The 23,568-nt window shown below is 29.6% G+C and overlaps 5 protein-coding genes across 5 annotated transcripts; 2 read left to right on the top strand and 3 right to left on the bottom strand.

Annotated features, from left to right (window-relative positions):
• The first annotated feature begins 3,037 nt into the window (after positions 1-3,037).
• On the top strand, positions 3,038-4,275 carry LOC105624101 (U6 snRNA-associated Sm-like protein LSm6). The gene is made up of 3 exons (XM_012205461.1): positions 3,038-3,061; positions 3,225-3,315; positions 3,963-4,275. Exons 2-3 carry the CDS (start codon positions 3,225-3,227, stop codon positions 4,109-4,111), a joined length of 240 nt encoding a protein of 79 aa, XP_012060851.1. The 5' UTR covers positions 3,038-3,061; the 3' UTR covers positions 4,112-4,275.
• A 14-nt stretch (positions 4,276-4,289) lies between these two features.
• On the bottom strand, positions 4,290-5,292 carry LOC105624100 (protein TIPIN homolog). The gene has a single exon (XM_012205459.1). The coding sequence runs from the start codon at positions 5,290-5,292 to the stop codon at positions 4,324-4,326; it is 969 nt and encodes a 322-aa protein (XP_012060849.1). The 3' UTR covers positions 4,290-4,323.
• A 319-nt stretch (positions 5,293-5,611) lies between these two features.
• Positions 5,612-5,848, bottom strand: LOC105624136. Its single transcript, XM_012205496.1, has one exon. The coding sequence runs from the start codon at positions 5,846-5,848 to the stop codon at positions 5,612-5,614; it is 237 nt and encodes a 78-aa protein (XP_012060886.1).
• Positions 5,849-11,546: 5,698 nt separating this feature from the next.
• LOC105624099 lies at positions 11,547-18,675 on the top strand. Its single transcript, XM_012205458.1, has 6 exons — positions 11,547-11,570; positions 13,018-13,048; positions 15,517-15,660; positions 15,935-16,054; positions 17,387-17,518; positions 18,314-18,675. Exons 1-6 carry the CDS (start codon positions 11,547-11,549, stop codon positions 18,340-18,342), a joined length of 480 nt encoding a protein of 159 aa, XP_012060848.1. The 3' UTR covers positions 18,343-18,675.
• Positions 18,676-20,309: 1,634 nt separating this feature from the next.
• On the bottom strand, positions 20,310-23,568 carry LOC105624098 (NCK-interacting protein with SH3 domain). The gene is made up of 9 exons (XM_012205457.1): positions 23,541-23,568; positions 23,251-23,441; positions 21,940-22,827; positions 21,450-21,652; positions 21,268-21,371; positions 20,972-21,190; positions 20,730-20,902; positions 20,536-20,633; positions 20,310-20,400 (listed from the first exon to the last, which is right to left on the bottom strand). The coding sequence occupies exons 1-9, from the start codon at positions 23,566-23,568 to the stop codon at positions 20,310-20,312; spliced, it is 1,995 nt and encodes a 664-aa protein (XP_012060847.1).

The raw sequence follows: 23,568 nt of genomic DNA, 5'->3' as shown, positions 1-23,568 counted from the left end.
TATATATATATATATATATATATATATATATATACATATCATAAAACTTAGAAGTATTTCAGTCTCACCCATGACTTGGAAACGATTTATATTGGTGCCTTAATTTTGTTTAAAAGATTAAAAAATATTTTCTAATTTAACAATCTATTATTATGATTAATATCTCGGTATTATGATTATCCAAAACACTGCAAAAAAAATTATTAATCGACAATCGTCTAATGACTTCAGAATTTATATGATGAATCCACGTTTTCCCAACAGAATAGTTCAAGGTGAACAAGTTTCTTGCTTGTAAAATCGAATATCTCCGTATATCTTATTTATCATACAATCCAATACGCAAACTACGTATTTGATGATTATGGAAGTCGGTAACATGATAACTTATTGAACAAATATACCTTGAACAGACATAAGTCAACAAAGACCCAAATAGCAAATACTAATTGTTGTTTCTTTAAGAACTTTACACATTTCATACAAAATTTTCAATATTAAAAAGTTCTTCAGTTTCATTAAAAAATATGTTTCCTTTTATTTCTATAAAAAAAGAACTCTAATTATTGAAATTATTAAAAAAAATGAGGAAAATGTTAAAAAGAAAAGACAGAGATCATTATCTAAAAATTTTAAACTCATTGTGTACTTTATTATAACTTTCAAATCAAAGTATTAAAATTCTTGATAAGAATCATTAAGTTTTTGATAACTGCTTGATTTCGTTTGTAGTCTATTCTCCCGTATTGGTGGCACTGATGATGGTGGTACCAGCAAGAGCGGTACTGTCGAAGGAGCCAAAGGAGTTTACAGCAGCAGCGCGTCTAACATAGACAGTACCGGTAAAGGTACTTACTCCGTTAAAGCTGGTAAAATTCCAGCGTAAATCTCGCGTTTAACTTTCATCTTGATTTCGGAAATTGTTGCTGTGCTAGAGATCTTCCTTACGACTGAAGATGCATAGCTGTGATTATAAATATCTATATTTTTAACGTAGTACAATTCAAGGTCTACGGTTTATTTATTTCCAAATCCCGTTAAGCGTGATGTGACGCTTAAAATAAATCCATGAGATTATATAACATTCTTCTGAGTGCTTTATTGATATTTCCTAATCCCACAAAGAAAAAGCATTTGCGTCTTCTATAATTAACGTTAAGATTAATGTCTAAATAACATCGAAAATATTTCTAACTATTTACTTTCGTAATGATTTAGAAAACCTCTTTAATTTATGTTAAATTAGAGTGATCCACTTTCCTGTTTCTCCATTTTTGTAATAAAAAAATTTCATTTTTTCACATCTTAAATGTCTACAATCTATTATAATAATACATCAAATATGTCATTGTCTAATAAATTAAAAACTAGCATAAATTAAATACAGCATTTAGTTATAAAAATTTTTTCAAGTTTTATTTTTATTTCTAAGTGTAATCAAATGAAATTTTATTGAATCTTAAATTATCTGATTGTATAGCGCTTTAAAATCTCTCAATATAAGTATATAAATATGACGAATCATAATACCAATCAAATAAATATAATGCCTGTTACCTGTAAATATACATAATGCCTGTTATCTCTCTATATAATAAAGTTATTTATGCGTTAGTTAATGCTGTTTTTATTAGCTGGGAATACCGATTTCTTATTAGTTTTTCATTAATGAATGCTCGTCAAATGATGTAATTTATCGCTAATCGCGTTGTATAACTTCGTGATTATAATATAATAGTCTACGGTACATCAAGATTTGTTTGTGTTCGGGACTACAAATCCGGTTGCATGATGATAATTGACTGGAAATTTTTTTGTCATTTCCTAGTTTTTTGTAATGTAATTATCCGTCTTTAATTGAGTGTTTATTAATACATTTTCTGCACAGTGAGTTTTGTATGTTTTATTTTTTATGTTTTGTACACCATAGAATTTTCATTATTATTATTATTATTATTATTATTAGTTGAACAAAATATATACTGTAATATGATTAAGATTATATTTTCGCAATTAATGTATTGAACACGCTCTTTACTTTAAACTGTTTAGCTAACTGATGTGCGTAATTACAAATTTTGTACTAGATAATATTTATTTTTATAAACATTTTAAAAAAAAATGATGATGCCAATTATCAAAGACAATTATTAATAATCAACATAATTTATAATTTAAAAAAATATTCATTTTCTTTTCTTATATGATGCATTCATATATAATATGTATAATATGAAATCAGTGAAGAATTAGTCAATACATTACTGTGGGTGATGATGCGTGGGTGATTTAGCTTAAAATATCCATCCTATCTACAATCACTCATGAATAATTCATATAGTGACTTTTATATATGTACACTTTTTATGGGCATACATGATGTTATCTGATCGATGACGCAACATTCCTGAGAAAAAAGTATAATATGTATATATGTATTTTATTTCACGCATATATTTGATGATTCTATTATTTTTTGCCTTTTTGTAATTATTCGTAACACGCTATAATTTAATGTGTCATAATCAGAATAGAAAAGTTATTTTTAAAAATTAATTACAATTACCGTTATTTAAAAAGATAATAATCTGTTTTTCCTTCACTTTTATTATATAATATTGCAACATGATCAAACTTAATTATATTTTGTTAAAATATTAATAAAAATAATAAAGCTTTTTATCTTGAATTCGCAAAACTACAAAAAATTTAAAAAGAAAGATTTTTTAATGCTTAATCAATAAATACTAAAAAATGTAAATAAACATTTTCGGATTCTACTAAATTTAGAAATACAATAACATTTATGTCTTTTTTCACCTTTGATCTTATGTTCCAAAATTTGTGGCGCTTTAGCGTCGAATGTAATTTTTATGAAGTTGGATGTGGAACAGTGGATCTACAAGTATGAGAGAAACCTAAACTAATCATATTCAATCGGCAAGCTGGCTAACTGTTTTACCAACTTGGCGTCTATTGTATGCCATTGTCCGAACTCCGAAGAGAGGTTAAAATTGTTTTGAATTTAGACGACTCACGAGAAGAGATCAATTGTTCGAAGGTATGCAGAATAGTGCTGACGATTGTATTCGTGTTTTATTGTTAAATAAAAAAATTACTGAACATCGCGCCATATAAACAATGCTTTAAATGCAATTATTTATTTTTCTGTAATGCATAATTTCTTTAAGGTATTAAATATTACGTTTGTGTTATTTTAACAGATGAGTCGAAAGGAAGCATTATCTCAATTTATACAACAAATTCATGGTCGACCTGTTGTTGTAAAACTGAACAGTGGCGTCGATTACAGAGGTAGATATTTATTAACAATATTAACATATATATTAATAAATACTTACTTTTAATATATAGTAACATTTAATTTTTAATATAGAAACTTGTTTATATTAAAAATCAAGAAATGAAAGAATGCGTCTTAAGAGTCAATTTTTATCTATATCAATGTGTTTTTAATATAATTAGTGAATATTACTGTGTATTATTTTTAATTAGTGATTATTATTTTGAATCTTAAACCGATATTCATAATCATTTCTTAAGAACCATCTTTTGTAATCTTAAGATGTCATAAATCCATCACAGATTGATATTTATACTCTTATATTTAAGTATAATCTTAAAAATCAATCTTAATAAAATCGTGAATCAATAAGAAGCTGATAGTCAATTCTTATTTTAAAACAGTCTTAAAGAATATATGTTAATAATATATTTTAAGCTGCTAATATGGTTCTCTGATTGGTTCATAATATCTTAATACTATACTTAATATAGTCTTAAATAGAAGAATTAATTATGAGAACCAGAGAGTCATGCGTATTAACATTTTAAAATATCACTTAAAATTGTCTTGAAATAAGAACAAGTTATTAATATTAGCCTTAAAATACTTTTCTTTTGAAACACTCCACTGTCCTAATATTATGTATTGTTTGCAGGTGTACTAGCTTGTATAGATGGCTACATGAACATAGCACTTGAACAAACGGAAGAGTATGTTAATGGACAATTAAAAGATAAATATGGAGATGCTTTTATACGGGGAAACAATGTGTTGTACATCAGTACACAGAAACGTAGAAATTAATCATGAAATATAAATAACTAAAAACTAAATGTTTATTTAATAAGATTTGAAAAAATTCATCTTTACATATATCTCTAAATAATACATTTTGGCTTACTTCTAAGTATATAGTAATTCAAGATGAGACAATTTTTATACTGTATAATAAACGTATTTATATGATATTTTTTGTGGACAGCAAAACTTACACCTACTGCAAGATTTTATTTTACTTAAATATGGTCTATTTCGTTCACTAACTCTTCATTTAGTATTGTCTCAGTAATAATTGCTTCATTTGTATTTTTGTTGATTTGTGATGCTATACTGTCTACCTGAGATATATTCGCCTCATTATGGGTTGTAAGATTATTGCTTTTGTTTAGAGTTTCTACATTTGTATCATCGAACTTTGTTCTCTTAACTTCTTCCTCGCGCTCTTTCTGCCTTTGGAGTCTTCTTTGAATAGCTAATTGCTTGTTTCTCTCGATTTTTTGCTTTAGTTCGTCATTCATTTCATTAGCGGTAATATTTGTATGTGGCACTTGTGAATTTTGTGTACCAGTGGACTGCATTAAAAGCTTGTCAAATGCATCCTCATTTGAAGTGCTTGGAGAATCAATAGAAGCCCGTGTTTCAGCTTGCTTTTGTTTCTGAATTTGTTCTGTTATTAGCAAATCGAAGTTATCTAAAGGCGCGCTTTCCTCCTGTTCATTCTCATCATCTTCATCCATATCATTAGTGATCAAATTATCATCCGAGGTAATCATATCTAATCGATATTTCTTGATAAATACCTGTAAATCTTTCTTCGTCCCTAGTTGCTCGAGTCTCGTGAGAAAATCATCGAAATGGTACTTGGGAAATAATCGATAGGACCAATGTTCCAGTCTCTTCATGATTCTGTCAAGGTCCGTTTTTTCATGTCCCTTGCCGTAGAATTTAAAGCCTTCAAAATACTTTTCAATGGTTTGGATACCATTGGGACCTGTCAGTCTTTCTGTGTTAAGTTTGGGCACAGGATTTCTTACTACATGCGACTTAGACTTGGACTTTGATGGATTGATTCTCCTTGCAGTTCCTGTCTCATTGTCAGAAGTTGCATCCTCCGCTTCTCCACGACTGTCACGTTCATCATTGGATTCTTGATTCTCGTAATGTTCTATAATATCATCGCCCTCGTAATCTGAAATCTCCGCCATGATGTGAAGTATCTATTGATTCAATTTGATCACCGCTTAAGCAGGTTTCTAAAAAAATCATAAGGAAAATCTTAAAATGCATAACATTTCTGAAATCAGTAGTAATAATATTCTTTCTTCTGATTGATCAATCAAATAAATAATTGCTTTAAAGGATTTGTAGCAATTGACTCAAAGTTGTGACAAAATCGATATGGGAAGTACAGTTTCTCATATCAAACGATATCAAATCTCTATAATTGGTAAAATCTCTTTAAATGAGTAAACGACCTAAAAGTATAGGTTAGACTTACTTAGATACTCGGATTTACAGGTCGTTCTAAAATTCGCTGTCGTCGTACGACTCGCAACTTCCTCTCCCGTCCTCCATAAATTTGTCAAACTGTCCGTCCGACTTTTTCATACGCTCCAAAACCGACACGAGCAACTTCTTATTCAGCCGATCAGTTTGCGTAATCTCTCGTACAACGGACTCGCACTTCGGTTCGTCTTGCGTCCGTTCGCTCTGCAGCTTCCCTAACATGTTACTGTCTCGCTCCATTGGAGTGCCAGGCATCTTCTTCGTTGTTAAAGATGTTTTGCAAATTGTGGACGATTGTAATCAGAGATAATCACGCGTGAACAAGAAATATAAGATATACAAACGAAATATCAGCAGGAAACGTCAAAATACTAACCGACCTCAATTAAGAAATAAAAATGACAAGTCGACTAATCGATCTATCGACAATCATTCTTATCTTTGAAGTCGGATCGATTAATCGATTGTTACGTATGATGACTTTCCTTTTTTTTTAAACACACTAATGCTCGTTTCTACCAATGTAGATTAATTTTAATCTCAATTCAACTTATTCTTTATCTTTTTCTTATTCTTAAAACTAGAAAAAAATAAAGTTATAGTTAAACCGAGATTAAAGTTAAATATCTATTGTATTGGCCTAAATCAACTGAATTTTAAAAATATTGCATTTATTCGCAATTACAGCAAACTAATAACATATTAAACAATTGGATTTTGCTGTAAAATTATTTGTTAATTATGTTACGTAAATTATTTGTAAATAAAAAATATAAAATAATTACAAATATAAAATATCGATTCTTTTTACACGTCAAACAATGAAAAATTAATAATTCTATCAATGTTAACAAAAATATGAGAATTTGTAAAATTCTTGATTAAATTATCGGAATTTTTTTTATATTCTGATGCCTTTATTGTTAATTAAACCAATAAATTTTCAATTTATTAATTGAGAACATAAATTTTTACTAAGAGGTAATTCATTTAATTTCCGAAACATCTTCAGAATTATATGATCTTATTAATAAGAAGCAATAAAGTGATAGCCATGAACTAAAAAAAATAAAACCTTGACCGAGGAAAATGTGATCATTTCCCGTAAATAAAAGCCACATGCCGCACGTGACTGCGAGTATATTATTCGGATCAGAATCTCAATGATTGCGCGAAGGAAACAGGTGTCGCGAGGCCAAGATGTGCCAGGAAACTGATTTATGTCATGTTATATTCAAAAACTAATAAAGCGGCGATCTGAAACTGGAATGACTCAACTGTCTCCCAACTTGTCGAGAGCGTAAATATCTCGAATACGCGGAGTGCGCATCCAAGAACGAACATTTAATGAAATCGGGAATGCGTCAGTAATGTCGAATCTAAAATCTATTTGTCGCATATTCATTAAATATACGTATTCGTATTAATTATATTTAATGTTATTACATTTGGCTTTCGATTAATAGATAGATATTTTTTTTAGAAGATGTAAGCTTTTTAGCCTGAAATTTATAATTTTTTACATGTATATTGTATACTTATATATTTTATGTATGCATACATTATGATTCCAATTTTTTAACAAGATATTACAAGTAGAATATTCTACATTCCGACGCTAATTATAGATTGGATGCTATTTAATTAATATTTGTTAGCTCTAATATACATACTATTCGTTTTCGTAAGACAAGCCGTATTTCGAAGACAATGCCAGAGGAGTTGTGGGTTATCGCCGTCATGATCCATTGTTAATGGCAATATGGATCACGTCACAGCGATAACCCGCAAATCCTCTGGTATCTTTGAGATAAATATCTGTGGAAGCCTCTGTGAAAAAGTATTAATAAGCCGTATTTGTGAACAAAAGTCAGAATTGGAACAAACGTAATATAGATAATATATAATAAGATAAATAATATATAATAAGATAATATATATAATAAGGATAATATATAATAAGGTTCAAAACTTTTCCAATTAAAGAATATAAAAAATGACAAAATGATAATTTCTTTTTCAGTATAATCACCCTTTATTTTATTATATTTTTATATTTCTGCATTCTATCGACATTAGCAGACATTTTCAAATTCTATTCTCGACGGATATTCGCCAGGAATGAGGATATGGTTATTGATTTTTATCTACAGACTGAATTACGTCACTAATTAATTATATGCAAAAATAATTATGTATGATATAATTATCTTGAGTCATTTCATATGCTTATATTTATGCTTATTTCACCTATTTATGCTTATTTCAACGAGACGAGAACATACTTTACTCGCGGGTCATCTAATAGTGATGATACATACCATTGAACCATGTAACCATTGTACCATTGTACCATGTAACATTGAATAGTGCGTCCGTGAGTGTATATAAAATTATTTTATATTACGTATAATAACACCAACTATTAGATGGCCCACGAATAAAGTATGTTCTCGTTATTGAAATAAGCATAAATAGATATATAAATATAAGCATATCTATGTAATGATTCAAGATAATTATATCACGTTAATTTTACGTATAATTAATTAATGAGATATAATTCATCTATAGATAGATAAAAATCAACAACCATATTCCCATAGCCAAATCTATTGAAAATAAATTTTGAAAATGTCTGTTGTAAATGTCGAAATGTAGAACAGTCAGCAAAAATATAACAATTTTGGATAACAAAATGTAGTGAATTCACAGGAAAAATTGTTCATAAATATGAGTAAAATTTTGTATTCTCGTCAATACAAATTTTGTATTTCGTAAAATAAAAGATATTATTTATAGATTTTTATCAGTTAAGTTTTAAATGTGATTACTTAATTTTATATCTAATTTTTTCTAAGAAAATAATTAAAAGAAAAATTATTATGTTTTAAAAAATAATAGTTCACCATTTTTTGGATCAATGAATTTCTATGCTACTAAAAAATATATTGAGTTTTTGTTCTTAAAATGATTTAAATTAGTGATTGTAAATAATTTCACTGGTAGATTTTTCCACATAAATTAAATTTCAGTTCTGAAAAATAAATTAATCTATTTTAAGAATACAAATTCAAAACATTTTTTAATGATACAGAAAAATTATTTCATTTTTCTAAAAACGTATTATAATAAAAAGTGATTTTATTGAAACATAAAATAATTATTTTATTTTTATATATCTTTTGATCGTAAATTTTTGAATCTTAGTACGTTATAAGAGGTCCTCGCAGAAGAGAGCGATTTCAATTTACCAAAAGTTGCATACGCGTGTTTTGGTGAGATTGAAGTGACTAACCGTAATCGAAATGCATAGAAGCTGCCATTTTCATAGCAAATAAACATCGTGTTTTTGTTTCAAGAATAATACTAATTGAGTACGCGTATTAGCGCAATATAACGCAATATAACGCAAGCCGCATAACTTTCAATCTGTCATGACTTGTGTAGCGCATTCTCAAAAAAATAATGATAAATGACCGTTCTTCAGTTTATTTCAGATACAGGATAGTTGTTTATTGTTTTCGCGTAGAGCACTGTCCGCGCAGAAGTTTTCACTTGGCAAATGTCCATTCGTATCTTTGTATCCCATCTTTCATCCCCGTCATGTGTCGGGGTATCCGGAAAGATCTACCTGGCACACGTATGCGAAGATATGTAATCTCAAAACATGCGTATCCTATTGAGAAACACATATCTCAATACATTTCTTATTTAATCAAGATATTAATTGGAATCTTCAAATGCTAATGCCCGAAACAGTTTCATAAGAAAACATATCAAATATTTTCTTTCCGATTTTGATAAATTTTGCATATGTTGTAATACAAGATAAAATAAGATACGCATTGTATTTTTTATAAGTGCTCTTACGCACGTGAAGGGAGTAAATTTTTTTTTAGCGATTTCTAGCATCGCAAATTTAACATAAGGCATTAGAAAAGAATTGACTTTTATATTTCTAAGCTTTATATTCGCGATACTAGAAATCGCTTTGAAATTTCGGACGAAGAAAGAAGTAACTAATTACATTGTTAATTGCAATTTATTAATTCTTTCTCCATCCAAAATCTCGAAGCAATTTCTAGTATTTGAATATAAGATTCAACCATAATATATAACTGTGTTATCAAAATGATAAGAGAAGTTTTAAACTTTTTATTTTTAAGAGTTAGACTTTTATGGTTGCAAAGACATTTTATAACGATATATTCAGATATTTTATTGTTTTTTCTTCTAAGTAAATAAAATGTTGCAATTAATACATTGCAAAATAATTATTTAAGATGTCTTTTTTCAAAAAGGATTCAATTCACAATAATTGCGTATATTCTGAAACATAATTATTTTCTTTTTGTTTAATCATAGAAGCTGAAATTATTACACGAATCTAACTCGGAAACATAATTATTTTCTTTCCCATAAAAGAATAAAATACTCTAATTAATATCTTTTAATTAATAATATCCTCTAATTAATGAATTAATTGGAACCTCTGAAATAATTGGATATATTTTGTTATCAAGAATTCGTTATTATGTTCCTTCTTTTTACAAGGAGGATTTAACTCGTTGCGGTTATTTCTTGTTCCAAGTCGCTTTCGCTTCTATTGTTGCGCAGATTTTTGTCTTGATTCCAAATAGCAAGTTTGACATCCGATTCGTTCGGTACACCATACGTACTGACGGTTTACTGTTGCTTACTCCAACCGCGGGATTTTCATTCTCTATTTTCGTACCGCTGCAGTAGCGGTATAACGCTACGTTCGTGCAAGGTTGTAATCGCATGAATACGAGAATCTAATAAAAACTCCTTACACTGTGCCTCAAATCCCTTACAGAAATCTAATACAAATCAATATAATGCAGGAAGACAGTTATTAATTACTTGTTTGGAATACTAAAGTACTAAACAATGTTTTTAATACTTAAAATAAATAATTAATTATTGTCTTTCACTATTAAATTGACTAATATTAGATTTCTATAAAATATACTAAGTACACTAGAGATTTTTTAACAGCTATTTATTATCTTAAATAAATCAGAGCTTTATTCTGCTCCATCTTATTTTTTTATCAATATCGTACCTTTGATTAAATATTCATTTTTTTCAAAATTAAAATTTTCAATCATCTATTAAATTTCTAATTATCTCCCCGATTTAATAAGAGTTTCTTTTCTCTTGCTTTTTTACGGCAAAAATAGTTTTGCTGAATTATCTAAAGAGTTAGCTAGATACAGATCTGAGAATAATTGATTGGATTATCAAAATAATCATATAAGATACTCAAGCTTGTTAGAATATCAAAACTTTTTGTAGCCTCACTAATCATACTTAAGGATAATTATTTCAACAGTCCAACAAAGTTTACATCTATCTAAATTTTTAGTACTTCAATAACTTTGCCTTTGCGTCGGAAAAGGATGTATTACCAAATTAAAAAAATATCGATATATTCAAACAACGATCAGATCCATTCCACTGCATCAAAGCTCTCGTTGCCGGCGTTATCGGAACCCACAGACGAACGCGAGACGAAGAGGAGCCGCCTTGAGTCCGTCTCGCTGATACATCATCCCGCTGATACACCATTCCCAGAAATAGCGCACAAGCACCTTCCCGGAGGCAGCTTCGAAGTCCCGCTAAAGAGGCAGCAAACGCGTCCTCGACGATTGGCTGGAGCCAGACTGGGGCGCGGTCCGCGATCGGTCACGCAACCGCTATATCGCCCCATTCGAATATTATCGCGACGCTACGTCGTCTCGTAGCAGTGCGTCAAATCGACGACGAGGCTTGGATTCATCGATCTCACGTTTTCATTTGTAAATCCATCTCGAAAGCAAGCCGCGCGCCTGCGAGACTCGGGTCGCAATCGGTCGAGTAACACCTCGGTGTCTTAAGTAGAGTAAAAAAAAGAGAAAAGAAAACAGTTGAATTTCGCGCCGCCACCATGGTATGTTCTATCGATGATATTGTAAGTCGTCGCCCTGGTAAACACACACGTTTTCCTGCTGTCTATACTTACGTAGTTATTTGTTGTATTTTTTAACCGTGCTCTCTCTCTCTCTCTCTCTCTCTCTCCCCCTTACTATCACTACCTCTATCTTTCTGTCTTTCTATTTATTTGAATATCCTTAAAAATTATTTGCACGTGCCGTCTGGGCATTTAATTATAAATGAGCCTTTCTTCTTTTTAATCTATTTCTTGATGATCTTTGTTTTATTTTGTTTATTTTTTGCATCGTGATTCAGTAGCGATTAACAGTGTACATCGTGCTCGGATTTTTTAGTACGCCTAGATAAAATGTGTCTAACTGATCAACTTCTGACTGAGAGAGATTATTTTGGAAACGTGATGGACGAGATTCTGGAAAAACGTGATTGTTTCTTAAACGGCGAACTGGGACCGTCTCTTTAAAACCATTGAAAATAAAATGTGTTTCATTATCCTAAATATATTTATGTGATATAATATTGATCGAAAAATTGATTGGTGTAAAAAATTGATTCTTTTCGCTGTTGTTACATTACAGCTTACAAGGTGGATTGTTTAAAGCGACGGTTCAAATAAATCTATTTTAATTCATAAATTGTAATCGGTATGTTTGAGTAGAATGATTGAGACTTTTCGATAAATTAAACAATGATTTTTTAATAATAGTAATAATAGTAATCACCATAAAATTAAAAATAGTGAACATTTTTATTTAATTATTTTATAAATATATTAGAGTAAAAAAATTAATTTAATTACAATATCTGTATTTACAAACAATAAATTTAAATATATATTTCAGTAATCTTAATTTTAATTAATTATATATTTTTTAAGTAAATTTATAATTATATTTTATATCAAAAAGTTTCAATGTTTTAGCATGCTCAGAATTACACGCATGAAAATTCTATTTTGCGTAAAATATATATACATATATTATAATCTAAAATCACAAAATAATTCGTATTTATGATTTGAAAGTAAAGATAAACTTGTTTAATGGAGATTTTAAAGATCAAAACTTGGATGAAATTTAACAGAGCACGAATGTTTCCTCCCTTATAGCAGAAATGTTCAAATTATATCGCAGGAACAACTTACAGATATCGCAATCTGTAGGATATTCATATGATATATTCAGAATATATCTGCTGTGTGGACTCCAAAAGTAACTAGTTATTTTTAATTGAACGTGATAAATTCACTTAAATTAACAATTTGTGTGTGTAATAATTACGATTAGAAAAATGATAAAGATTTTCGATTGATAAGTAAATGTACTTAAAATTTTTGTAAATGTACTTAATAATTTTGATTGATAAGACTGATAAAGATTTTTGAAGTCCAATGTGGAGTATATCATAAAAAGATATTTTATATCTTCGATAATTTGTATCTTTATCGTAATTTTTGCCATTTACAGGCTGATGAACTGCCGCCAGAACAACTTGCCGGTATGTATTTAAATTCAAAGCAACTTGTTAATATCTAGCAAAATTTCCAATAAAATCGCAATAACAATAATTCTAAATTGATTTGATTAATAATAACCGATAGTACAAAAAATATAAAGCAATTTTATTTGTACTATATATTATCTGTTTTAAAAAATATTTTTTATTTTACAATCTTCAAATGTTAAAATTTTTGAATATTTATATCAATTTTGAAAATTGAATACTTTGTTTACAAAGGGATAACGAAGCGATCGAAATTTATCACATCCATTGATCTCGCTGTCAGTTGCTATAATACAAAAATAGATATCCTCATATATTCCAAGAAAATCCAGAGAATAAACAAGAAGAAGGTAGAACGTAATAGCCAAGAACAAATAGACATAAATCTAACCATCTATACATATCATTTAGAATTTAATCCCGTGAAATTACGCGTTAAAGAGTTTAGAAATTATTTCGTTATCGCGATACATTTATTATAGCGTTTTAAAACGCGTATTAAATGAATTTTTACTATTTAATAATATCGTCAGTTTCGATATCCATTAAATATAACGAGACAGGCCCAGTTTTACAATTCGGTTAAGAGTAAACCGTGAATTGTGGAATTGGGCCACGAATATACAAACAAATTTAAGTAAAAGTATTTAAATTGCAATCTCTCCGCAATGAAAAAATGTAGTGGTGTAGAATCATTTTTAATATCACGTGGCTTCGGGATTAAAAATAGAGCTCTCTCTCTTACAAATGCAACATGGCAATTGAGCGTTAAGCACGGATAAATTTTCATTGCTTTCGCCGAGTTTATTTATGCGTTTGATCCGATCGGGGGCAGCTGCGGAGAACGCAGCTATGTATAGCTACGTAGAACGGAATGAAAAAGCAGCGTCTCGCACGACGACAAAGACGACGACGATCGATTCCACGAATATATATCGAAATGAAAATAGAAGGGAAAAACCGTGAAAGATAGGAAGAAAAAAACAGAGAAAAGGAGGAAAAAAAGAAAAACTTCTCGTTTTCTTTTCCAATCATTTATGATTGCCGGACATATTCGCGCTCTCGCGCTCGGAGATTTCAAGACGGACGTCTGGAATCGCGCGCAGCCTCCCGTCGCTGAATCAAGACGCAGTAATACGGAACATTCGAGATATAACTCCCGCGAGTTACGAATATAGCCTTCGAACGAGATTCGGTTCTTCGGGAGCGAACCGAAAATACACCGGAAGATGTAGTTTTTTCACGCTTCGCTGATAACAGGATTGACTTGATCACGTAAATGCGATTATGATCGAACATTCCAAAACTTTCACATATGTTACATATGTCACACAAAATATATACGTATGTGTGTATTTACAGAAATAGGAATTTATTATGTATATAAAATTAATATTACATAATTATATGTGATATGTGTAATTTTATATATATATATATATATATATATATATTATATATATGATATAAACAAAGATTAAATGAATAAATAGCTGATGGACACTTGTGACTTTCTCGCACAAAAAGTAAAAAAAGTTTTAGTAAAAAAAATTGGGAAATTTTTAAAGGAGAAAGATAAACCTTTCAATTAATAAATTTAATCTCTATGATTGTCCTAAATTACATAGAATTCAAAATTGATATGATTTTTTAATATACTAACAAATATAATTAAAAACTGAAGAAATATAATAAATTTTTATTTATGTTTACATAAACACACACAAAGAGTAATAACTACATACCTAACCCAATATTCCAATATACATTAAATTAGATATTAATATATATGCATTAATATTCCTTACGATTGCTACACAAAAGTTGGCTTATCGCCGAATAATTTCGCGTTAGGGTTAAAAATAAGGAAAACTGGAGTAAGAAGAGACCATACGGTAACACGATACTAGTAACGTAAATGTCGAAAGAACTTTCAAAATCTGGATCGCGCGTTAAATCGGAGCAGTTAAATCAAATTAAATCAAATGCAATATAGATTCGTCGAAAATGTCATAAGACTCAAATGACAAGTGTGATCGCAGACGTGAACCGTGTAATCGTGCACAGCTTACATAAGATAAAATAACGATAAATAAATATCACGTAACCCATCGACGCGAACTGATCAGGCCAAATAAGCTCAGCGCCAACCGTCCCGGAAGGACGTTAACATACGGTCTAAATCTGTATCACCCCGTTTAATGTCTTTAACCGGACGATTTATTGTTAGCAAAATTAACCGTAGAAGAAACCACCCAGAAAAAGAGAGAAATCTTTCATTTCTTTTGAAGAATTCTTCAATTCTTTGCGAACCGTCGAATTCTAGCTACACACATCCTAAAGAAAAATTGTATTAAAAAAATTCGTCAAAAATTTCTTTATTTTTGCTGTTGTCTGTTTTAAATTCGCGGAAATCAAATAATAAAAAACGTTTTTTAATGTAAAAATATAATTTTTTGCAGTTCTGCGCAAAGCTTTCGATAGCTTCGACAGCGGAAAGAGCGGCAGCATCCCCACTGAAATGGTCGCTGATATTCTTCGGCTAATGGGACAACCGTTCAACAAGAAAATCTTGGACGAACTCATCGACGAGGTCGACGCCGACAGTAAATATCATTAATTGTATTAATTATCTACATCAACAATGTTATAAGACGTACGACGAATCTCGGAGCCTATTTAAAGAATATTTATTGATCAAACGTAACAATTGTTTATCTCGCTATTTTTAAAGTGTTTACAGACATTATGAACGGTCTCTACCGAGTTGTTGTCAAATGTCGCACGATTTAATGTACCGTAACAGTATCTCTCGCAGTAATTTTATTTATAGAATTCGTTGTACTTTTGCACATCATCTCATGTAATATCCGCTTGCAGAATCTGGGCGGCTTGAATTTGATGAATTCGTCACGTTGGCAGCGAAGTTTATTGTTGAGGAAGATGCTGAGGCGCTGGAAAAGGAGCTACGAGAAGCTTTCAGGCTTTATGACAAGGAAGGTAATAACAATTGTCACGAATCGTAATAAAACTAAAATATTGGATAAAGCTCGTTGTTTTATGACGTTTCTTCAGTGAAGGCATGGCTAACAATCATTTTAATAACAATAACTATTTTTCTTATAAATTCAAATTATTTCATAGAGATTTCAAAAACAGCGATCAATGTTTAGAAATGTGAAAATAATATGTCTTGGCACAAATTATGCAAGCACATCATATATTTAAGATACTTTTCTAATTTTTTAATAATTGTAATAAATATATATAATTATATATAATTATATATATAATTATATATATAAATATATATAATTCGAGTCTGATTTTTAATTATTTTTTAATAGGATTAATCTAATTCTTTACATGAAAATAGTAAAATCAATACTCTTTCGGTATGGAAATAAAGTACTATGCTTTTTAAAAATTTGTCAACTTTTTCCATATGGTTTTTTTTAAGATAAAAAAGTTTTAAACTCTTTTCTTTTTTTCTGACTTTTCTCATGTTCCTTTCTTATATGTAGTCTTTAAAATGAGGTTGCCATATGGTAGATATTTTATTTCAAGAAACAAATCAGTTTTACAATGTGAAAAGACTTGGCGTGACAAGCGTGAGATATGTGTCGAGGAAATTTCAGAATAGTTTGTTAGTTTGTACAAACAGGCGCATTAAGTTCGCATCAATTTCGTTATATGCGAACGTAAAAATAAGCCGGAGATTCCCGACAGAGGAAGCTCACGTGGCGGCCGAGAGCCAAGAATGTCGTAATACATCTTTCATGAATTACGATTATATCGAGGGTGTAGCGTATGTATTTTAACGTAGCTGGCACCGAGAAGATAAATATTGCGGAGCGGATAAATTTTGCAATTACTATTTGTGTCAAGTGAAAGGGAGATGAGTACTACATGTCAAATAGATTCTAAGGATAAATAATGCAACAATGTAACAATATTCTCAGATTCTTACGAGTGCAAGAAGAAAAATGATATTATACTAATTATATTACAATTATCTCATACGTACATCACTTAAATGTTACTAAATCTTTACAAAAATTCTTACAGAAATTCAATTTAAAGATACATTTCCAAAAGTTACTCAAACCAGCCATTTTAGTGACAATTAAAAAGATTACGTGATGAAAATTAATCTTTGATATTCATCAATTTTTACCTCCTTTTTATCACTGAAACAGTCAATTCAAGCGAAGAAAATGTGCCTTAATACTAACCAACTCAATATTTAAAATAAGTAATCTATTATTTTCCAGTATTGAATTTTTGTAAGAAAAAAGTTTGTGATTCTGTGTACATACCTTATTCTACCAGGTAATGGTTACATCCCAACGACGTGCCTACGCGAAATTCTAAGAGAATTGGATGATCAACTGACGAAAGAAGAATTGGACATGATGATCGAAGAAATCGATTCTGATGGCTCCGGTACAGTAGATTTTGATGGTACGTTTTTAATTTTCCTTTTTCTTTTCGTTCAATAAAATACAATGTCCAATAAATTATAATACAACTTGTAAGACAATAATCTATCACGATAAGGTTAGCGAAACAGAAAAGAAAAAATTCCCTGATTTTTCCCAGTTTTTTCTGATCGTTAACATGTAAGATAAATCTATACAAAATCTATATAAGATAAAAAATTTTAGACTAATTTTATCGAAGAAGATAATTTCTTTATAAAGTCATTGATCTTTCGGTACTATGCCAGTTTTAATATTTTTGATATAATATCATACACAGTTATGAAATTAAAAACAAAAAATATTTAATTGAAATATTTAATTGAAAGATTCAATTTCATTTCTTATGAAGAATAAGCATGTGTCAGCGTATATCAACGTCATATAAGTTGAATAGAGAGCCAAACGATTTATTTATATGTTGGCAGATCGAGGATGCCACTGATCTTGCGATTCTGTCTATTTTTATATTCGTACTTAATAAATTGCAGCGATTCATCAAAATCACACATCCATTTGAATTTCGCATATGATATTAAGAAATATTGGAATGTAATCCTTGAAATAATAGAAGATTTGTAGCAAATTAGATGTGAAATTCGATTCTTAGTACTAATTTATATTTCTTACAAAACATTAAGTGACTTGCTTACAACAAACTATAATTTAGTGACATATAGTTAAGTGTTTATAAAAAAGAAAATTTATTGCGTTTCTAATTAAAAGATATCAATAAAATGAACATTATTATAATATATATTGTATTTTTTCTTTTCAGAGTTTATGGAGATGATGACCGGTGAATAATCATCTTGAATGAATGGTGAATTGCTTTTGAATCTAAAGACACTTATGCAATCCATGCAATCATGTCTTGAAATTAATCATTCGCACGTTTATGAGGAATTAATGCACATCGAGTTTATTCGCACAGAGATATTTTCTATTTTATGATTAGTCTCGAAAGCAAATTCCCATCATAAACGTCGCATCGAATGAATTGTACTTTCTGCTTTTATACACACATACGTCATATTTATTATATAACAATAAATTTTACTTTCATACACTTACATAAGGCTTGGGATTTTTCATTGAAAAATTAGAATATTTATTGTTAATAAAACAAGATAAAAAAATCTAATATTTTCTTATTTAATAATGTAAATTACTTTCCTCATGTTTGTATATACGGACAAAAAATTTATAATACTTTTTTACTTATTTAGAGACTAATATTTTTTTTAAATATCTGTACTCAAGCACATTTTTTTCATTCTGTTTTGACTAAAACCTGATATAAAAGATGTTACTGCTATTACATTAATTTTTAATAATGTTTTTAACTTATTTGCAAAGAGATTAAATTATATAATATATTTATTTCTCTAAATGTTTTATTTTGATATATAGTTTTTTATCTTTTTTGTTTTTTTTGTTACATAATGAACAAATAAATAATTTATTTTTAGACTATGGCTCCTAACAATTTTCATATTAGATAACAAAAACACAAGTAAAAAAATCGATATAATCATATTATAAATTGAGTCATTCGTCGGATTATTACGCAAAATTGAAAGGATTAAATGAAAGTGTTGCTACATGGATGAAGATGCCATGTAGATGTAAATCCATTTTGTATATTAACACCTATATTTAAGGATTATGAGAGATATTTGAAAGAAATTACATCAAAAGAAGAAAGTAGCAAAACACAATTGACTTTTTAAAAATTAGATTTTAAATTGCTAGTTATGGAGAAAAAGAAAAAGAGCAATATTTTATGTGACAGTGAGCTAAACTTTTTATTTATTTAACATTTAATTATAATCACATTAAATTCGAGATTCCTTTATAATTGACATGTTGATAGTCGCAAACATAATGTAGAATAACATGCTTAAAAAAATATAGTTACTAATCATAGACTAGCAAGTTTATTGATTAAAGTGGCACCTAAGTAAGTCTTATAAGTAAGTCCGTATTTTTACCTAAAATTTTATTTTTACGATAAAAACATTTGCAAAATAATGATATTTGAAGAAAGTATTGATACTTCTCTGGAAAATAAAATATAAACTAGAATTTATGTAATTTCTATGACTTAGAATATTGTTCTTTTCTGACATATATAGATGTGGACTAGACTACACTTTATGGAGAAATAATACTAATAATTTTATTTAATTTCTCCGTTTTTTAACAATACACACAGAAATGTATGTACCAGCTGCATGTGTTTATATTAAAGTTTTATCTCAATATATATAACTCTCTATATATAAATTATTTTACTTATACATTATTACCAACTATATTAAATGTAATTTAATTTAATTATATAAATGTTGGAATGCTTAGATATCAATGGTCCTCACAATAAGAATGAAAAGGATTTCTTTGTTATGTTTCATACGTTTTACGCCATATATAATAATTTTGTATATCTTTCCTACTAAATAGTTCATTTATATAAAGAGTAACGTTTTGTAGCACCAACAGAATGAAGACTTTTATGGCAGTAATAAAACATATCATTATCATTTCATAAGCTATATGTGCGTTTCTTTTTACTAGATAAAATATAGAAGAGCCATAAAGGCTATTAACAAAATTTGTTTCTCTTCTTACCGTTAATAAATTCTCAGAGCCGTAAAGACTATTAACAAAATTTGTTTCTCTTCTTACCGTTAATAAATTCTCAGAGCTACTTAAACAAGAGTTTGCAAGTCATCTTCGTCCAAATCTTGATCAGACGAGGGAATTAAATGTCACATTCTGAACAAATGTGGAAATTCGTTGCTAATTTCGCGTACTACTTGCTGGTCTTCATGACTGTCTGCCGTTTCCTCGCAAAATATCCTAGTGCAGAGTATAAGATATACATGTAATAAAGTTTTATAATACGATAATAATAATATTTATAATATTAATATTTAATTATTTAATATTTATAATAAATTGTAATAAAGAGGGTATTTACATCTAAATCTTTACCTTGTAAAACATTTTAATAAATCTCCAGATCGGTGACGATGTTCATTATAATTGGATGTGCGTAGAACTCGGCGGCAAAGTTCAAGATATTGTCTACGCTGTCGTTACACATTAAATTATATATATTAAATATACATATTAAATATATTTTTAACAAATCCAATATGAGATTATAACACAATATAATGTAATACCTTATCACCCGGAAACATATCAAAAAGTTGTCGTAGTATGATGTCGATAAGAACTTTTACGTCGTTAGTGTAAAAGAGACTTGCTATGGCATCGTTACTAAACAAGTCGACAAAAAGTTTTAATACAGAGTGTGGCGGTTGTGGCTCGTGATCAAATATTCGTACCGGATCCTCTGCGGTAAAGTAGAAGTTTGTCAGCTCGAATTATTTCTGACATACATATTATTTGTAATAAAGTTTACCTTCTCTGTTAAAAAGAAATAAAATTTTTTCAGTAAATGTCTTGGCTACAGTTCGCTCACGTAGGGCATTTAGAACGATATTCTCAGAAGTTGTAAATTGTAAATTGTAGGATAATATCAAATTTATGAATAAATCTGGGATTTGATCTTCCAGATCTGTATCAGGTGGTGTTTCTATTAGGTCCAGCAAGAACGATATAAAATCTGAGCCAAGTTGTTCTGTAAACAAATCAATAAGAAATATATATTTTTATTTTTATTTTTAATAATGATATTGTATGATCTATTTTATTCACCTAAATGAGTAACTGGCATGGGTTCACCCATTGAAAAAATCATTGTAAGCAATAACGAAGAATAATTTAATCTTAATACATTCCTGGGATTACTTTTCATATCTCTATAAAAATCAGAATTTTTGTTATTAGTTAAATATTAGTTAAATATACTTCATTATTAAATGTCTTATTACTCATACCTTGCTAATTCCATTGGTAGAATACTATTTAACATTATAGTTAGTACCACTGGATCTAAACTGCACATAACGCCAAATGATTGCAACAACAGTTGTCTAATAGTCCATCTCGTCTCCATTTGATAATATTGTATTAATATAGTTACGCCATTGTATCGATCTTGCCTTAAAACATGTCTCGATACATTTGCATCAGCATTAGTCTGAAAAAAGATAAATGAATGATATAATGAAACGTATGAAAATATCAATTATAAATAAACCAATTATAAATAAAATCAAATTAAATTAAGTAAATCATATTTATACCACATTTTTAGTATTAAGAATAATATAAATATATTTCTAAGAGCATTCACGTAAATTTGAAAAAAAAATTTTAATTGAAGAGAGTTAGAAACAAGCAATATTAAAAGTCAAATTTAATACTAAATATGTGACGTCGATATGATTCAAGTTATTGCCTCATTTCATAAAATAAAAATTGTACCAATATTTCGGTCAATTCTTTGATATATTCCACGATAATAGATTCATCTTCATAAAGCATCCAACTTCTTTGCTGCGAATCTTCCTTGCACGAAGTCAATTCGGTAAAAATAATTTTCAACCTATTAGCGTCGTAAGTTTCTTCTATACTCATTTTTGATACAGTCAACGGTGTTTGTAGCTGATGCAACAAAGCATCGAGATAATGACTTACAGTTTCTGGCAGCAACTGCTGCAGGCTAGACACTACAACTGTGACTGCTACTTTCGACATTTCATGACTAAGTTGAGTATTTTTGCGTACTTGATCGAGCAATTGGTAAGCACTTCGCGAGTTAATAGCTTGTAAAGAATTGCTCTTTATTGGCGAGCTGTTCTTAGCAGGCGAATTGCTTTTATTTGGCGAGCTGCTGCATATGTTATGTATGCTACCTTGCGAGGAGGTTTTACGAACTTCAGTAACCGATGTCTGGATTTTTTGAATAATGTCCGAAGACGACTGACGAGGAAGTGATTGAACACGTTGTTCGTCTCCATTCGGCCGTTGACATTGTGCCATTGCTGGAATATGATCTGTGTTATTACCGCGGAGAGTTGTTTGTGCAGTTGCGTAAGAGGTATTGCTTGGCGCTGATCTAACATCTCCTTCTGTATTGTCACAAGCAATCACAGAATGTGTTTCTTTAGATATAATGCCACAATCTAAATCTGGTGGTTTAGGCGCTTGTCTTTTGGATTTTTTGCTCAGTTCGATTTGTTTCTTCCTTTCTGTTAGCTTCACTAAGAGATCTTGCTTGTCAGGCTGCACTGACTCGCTATCCTTCTTAATTTCCGTTTCTAAAGTCAGTATACAATCTTCCAAAAAATCAATCAGGAACTGGGGCTGCGCCTATGAATCAATCAATAATACAATAGACCTGTTTTAAAGCTTATTCTTTTTAGTTCTCACACAATTCATCTTTTCCTTCTTCTCTCCGATGTGAAAAGAAAGAAGAAACATAAGTTGTGCAAGAAGTTCAGTTAAAGGACAACTCTTTTTTTAGCTAAATATCTTGCACAATTCAGGCCTTTTCTTTAGGCCTGTTCTTTTTAGCTGAACTTTTTGATTCATAAATCATCTTTTCAATTTTTTTCTCTTTTTTACATGGAGAAAAAAGGAAGAAAGATAAAAAAAATACAAGAAGTTTAGCTAAAAAAAATAGAGACCTTTTTTTCTCTACAGTGAAAAGAAAAGGGAAAAGATACGCTATGCAAACAGTTAAATAGAATAGAGCTAAATATTCATATATACCTCAAAACAAGTTTCACATACCTTCACAGAGGCAACATAATTGGAGGGTATATAGCCCAGACGTCCTCCTCTGTTTACAACTTGCCACCAGTTTTTCTGCTTAACATTACGCTGCAGCAGAATGAAATATTCACCTTCCCGGAAGCTGAGAGTCTTGGCAAATGTGGCCTTGAAGTCGTACAAGGCCTTAACCATTTCGTAGCTATCCGCAGCTGTAAAATATACAAAATGTAAAAAGAGAGAAACGAGAAAACGAAAAAAATATATGTCGAACGTGTGTCTTCGAAGAAATATAAATACGGCGAGCTTACCTAACCTCGTCGCGCTGTTATCGTCCAT

Source organism: Atta cephalotes, assembly GCF_000143395.1.
Source record: "Atta cephalotes unplaced genomic scaffold scaffold00073, whole genome shotgun sequence".
Lineage (NCBI taxonomy): Eukaryota > Metazoa > Arthropoda > Insecta > Hymenoptera > Formicidae > Atta > Atta cephalotes.
This window is presented reverse-complemented; position numbering and strand designations above follow the sequence as displayed.

Excerpts from the sequence above, each read along its gene's own strand:
- LOC105624101 (XM_012205461.1), top strand. The coding sequence starts at position 3,225 with ATGAGTCGAAAGGAAGCATTATCTCAATTTATACAACAAATTCATGGT. Across the intron at positions 3,316-3,962 it reads CAGTGGCGTCGATTACAGAG|GTGTACTAGCTTGTATAGAT; the intron begins GTAGATATTTAT and ends TATTGTTTGCAG.
- LOC105624100 (XM_012205459.1), bottom strand. The coding sequence starts at position 5,292 with ATGGCGGAGATTTCAGATTACGAGGGCGATGATATTATAGAACATTAC.
- LOC105624136 (XM_012205496.1), bottom strand. The coding sequence starts at position 5,848 with ATGCCTGGCACTCCAATGGAGCGAGACAGTAACATGTTAGGGAAGCTG.
- LOC105624099 (XM_012205458.1), top strand. The coding sequence starts at position 11,547 with ATGGTATGTTCTATCGATGATATT. Across the intron at positions 13,049-15,516 it reads GCCGCCAGAACAACTTGCCG|TTCTGCGCAAAGCTTTCGAT; the intron begins GTATGTATTTAA and ends AATTTTTTGCAG. Across the intron at positions 16,055-17,386 it reads CAGGCTTTATGACAAGGAAG|GTAATGGTTACATCCCAACG; the intron begins GTAATAACAATT and ends TTATTCTACCAG.
- LOC105624098 (XM_012205457.1), bottom strand. The coding sequence starts at position 23,568 with ATGGACGATAACAGCGCGACGAGGTTAG. Across the intron at positions 22,828-23,250 it reads ATTATGTTGCCTCTGTGAAG|GCGCAGCCCCAGTTCCTGAT; the intron begins GTATGTGAAACT and ends ATTGATTCATAG. Across the intron at positions 20,634-20,729 it reads ATATGTTTCCGGGTGATAAG|CGTAGACAATATCTTGAACT; the intron begins GTATTACATTAT and ends GTGTAACGACAG.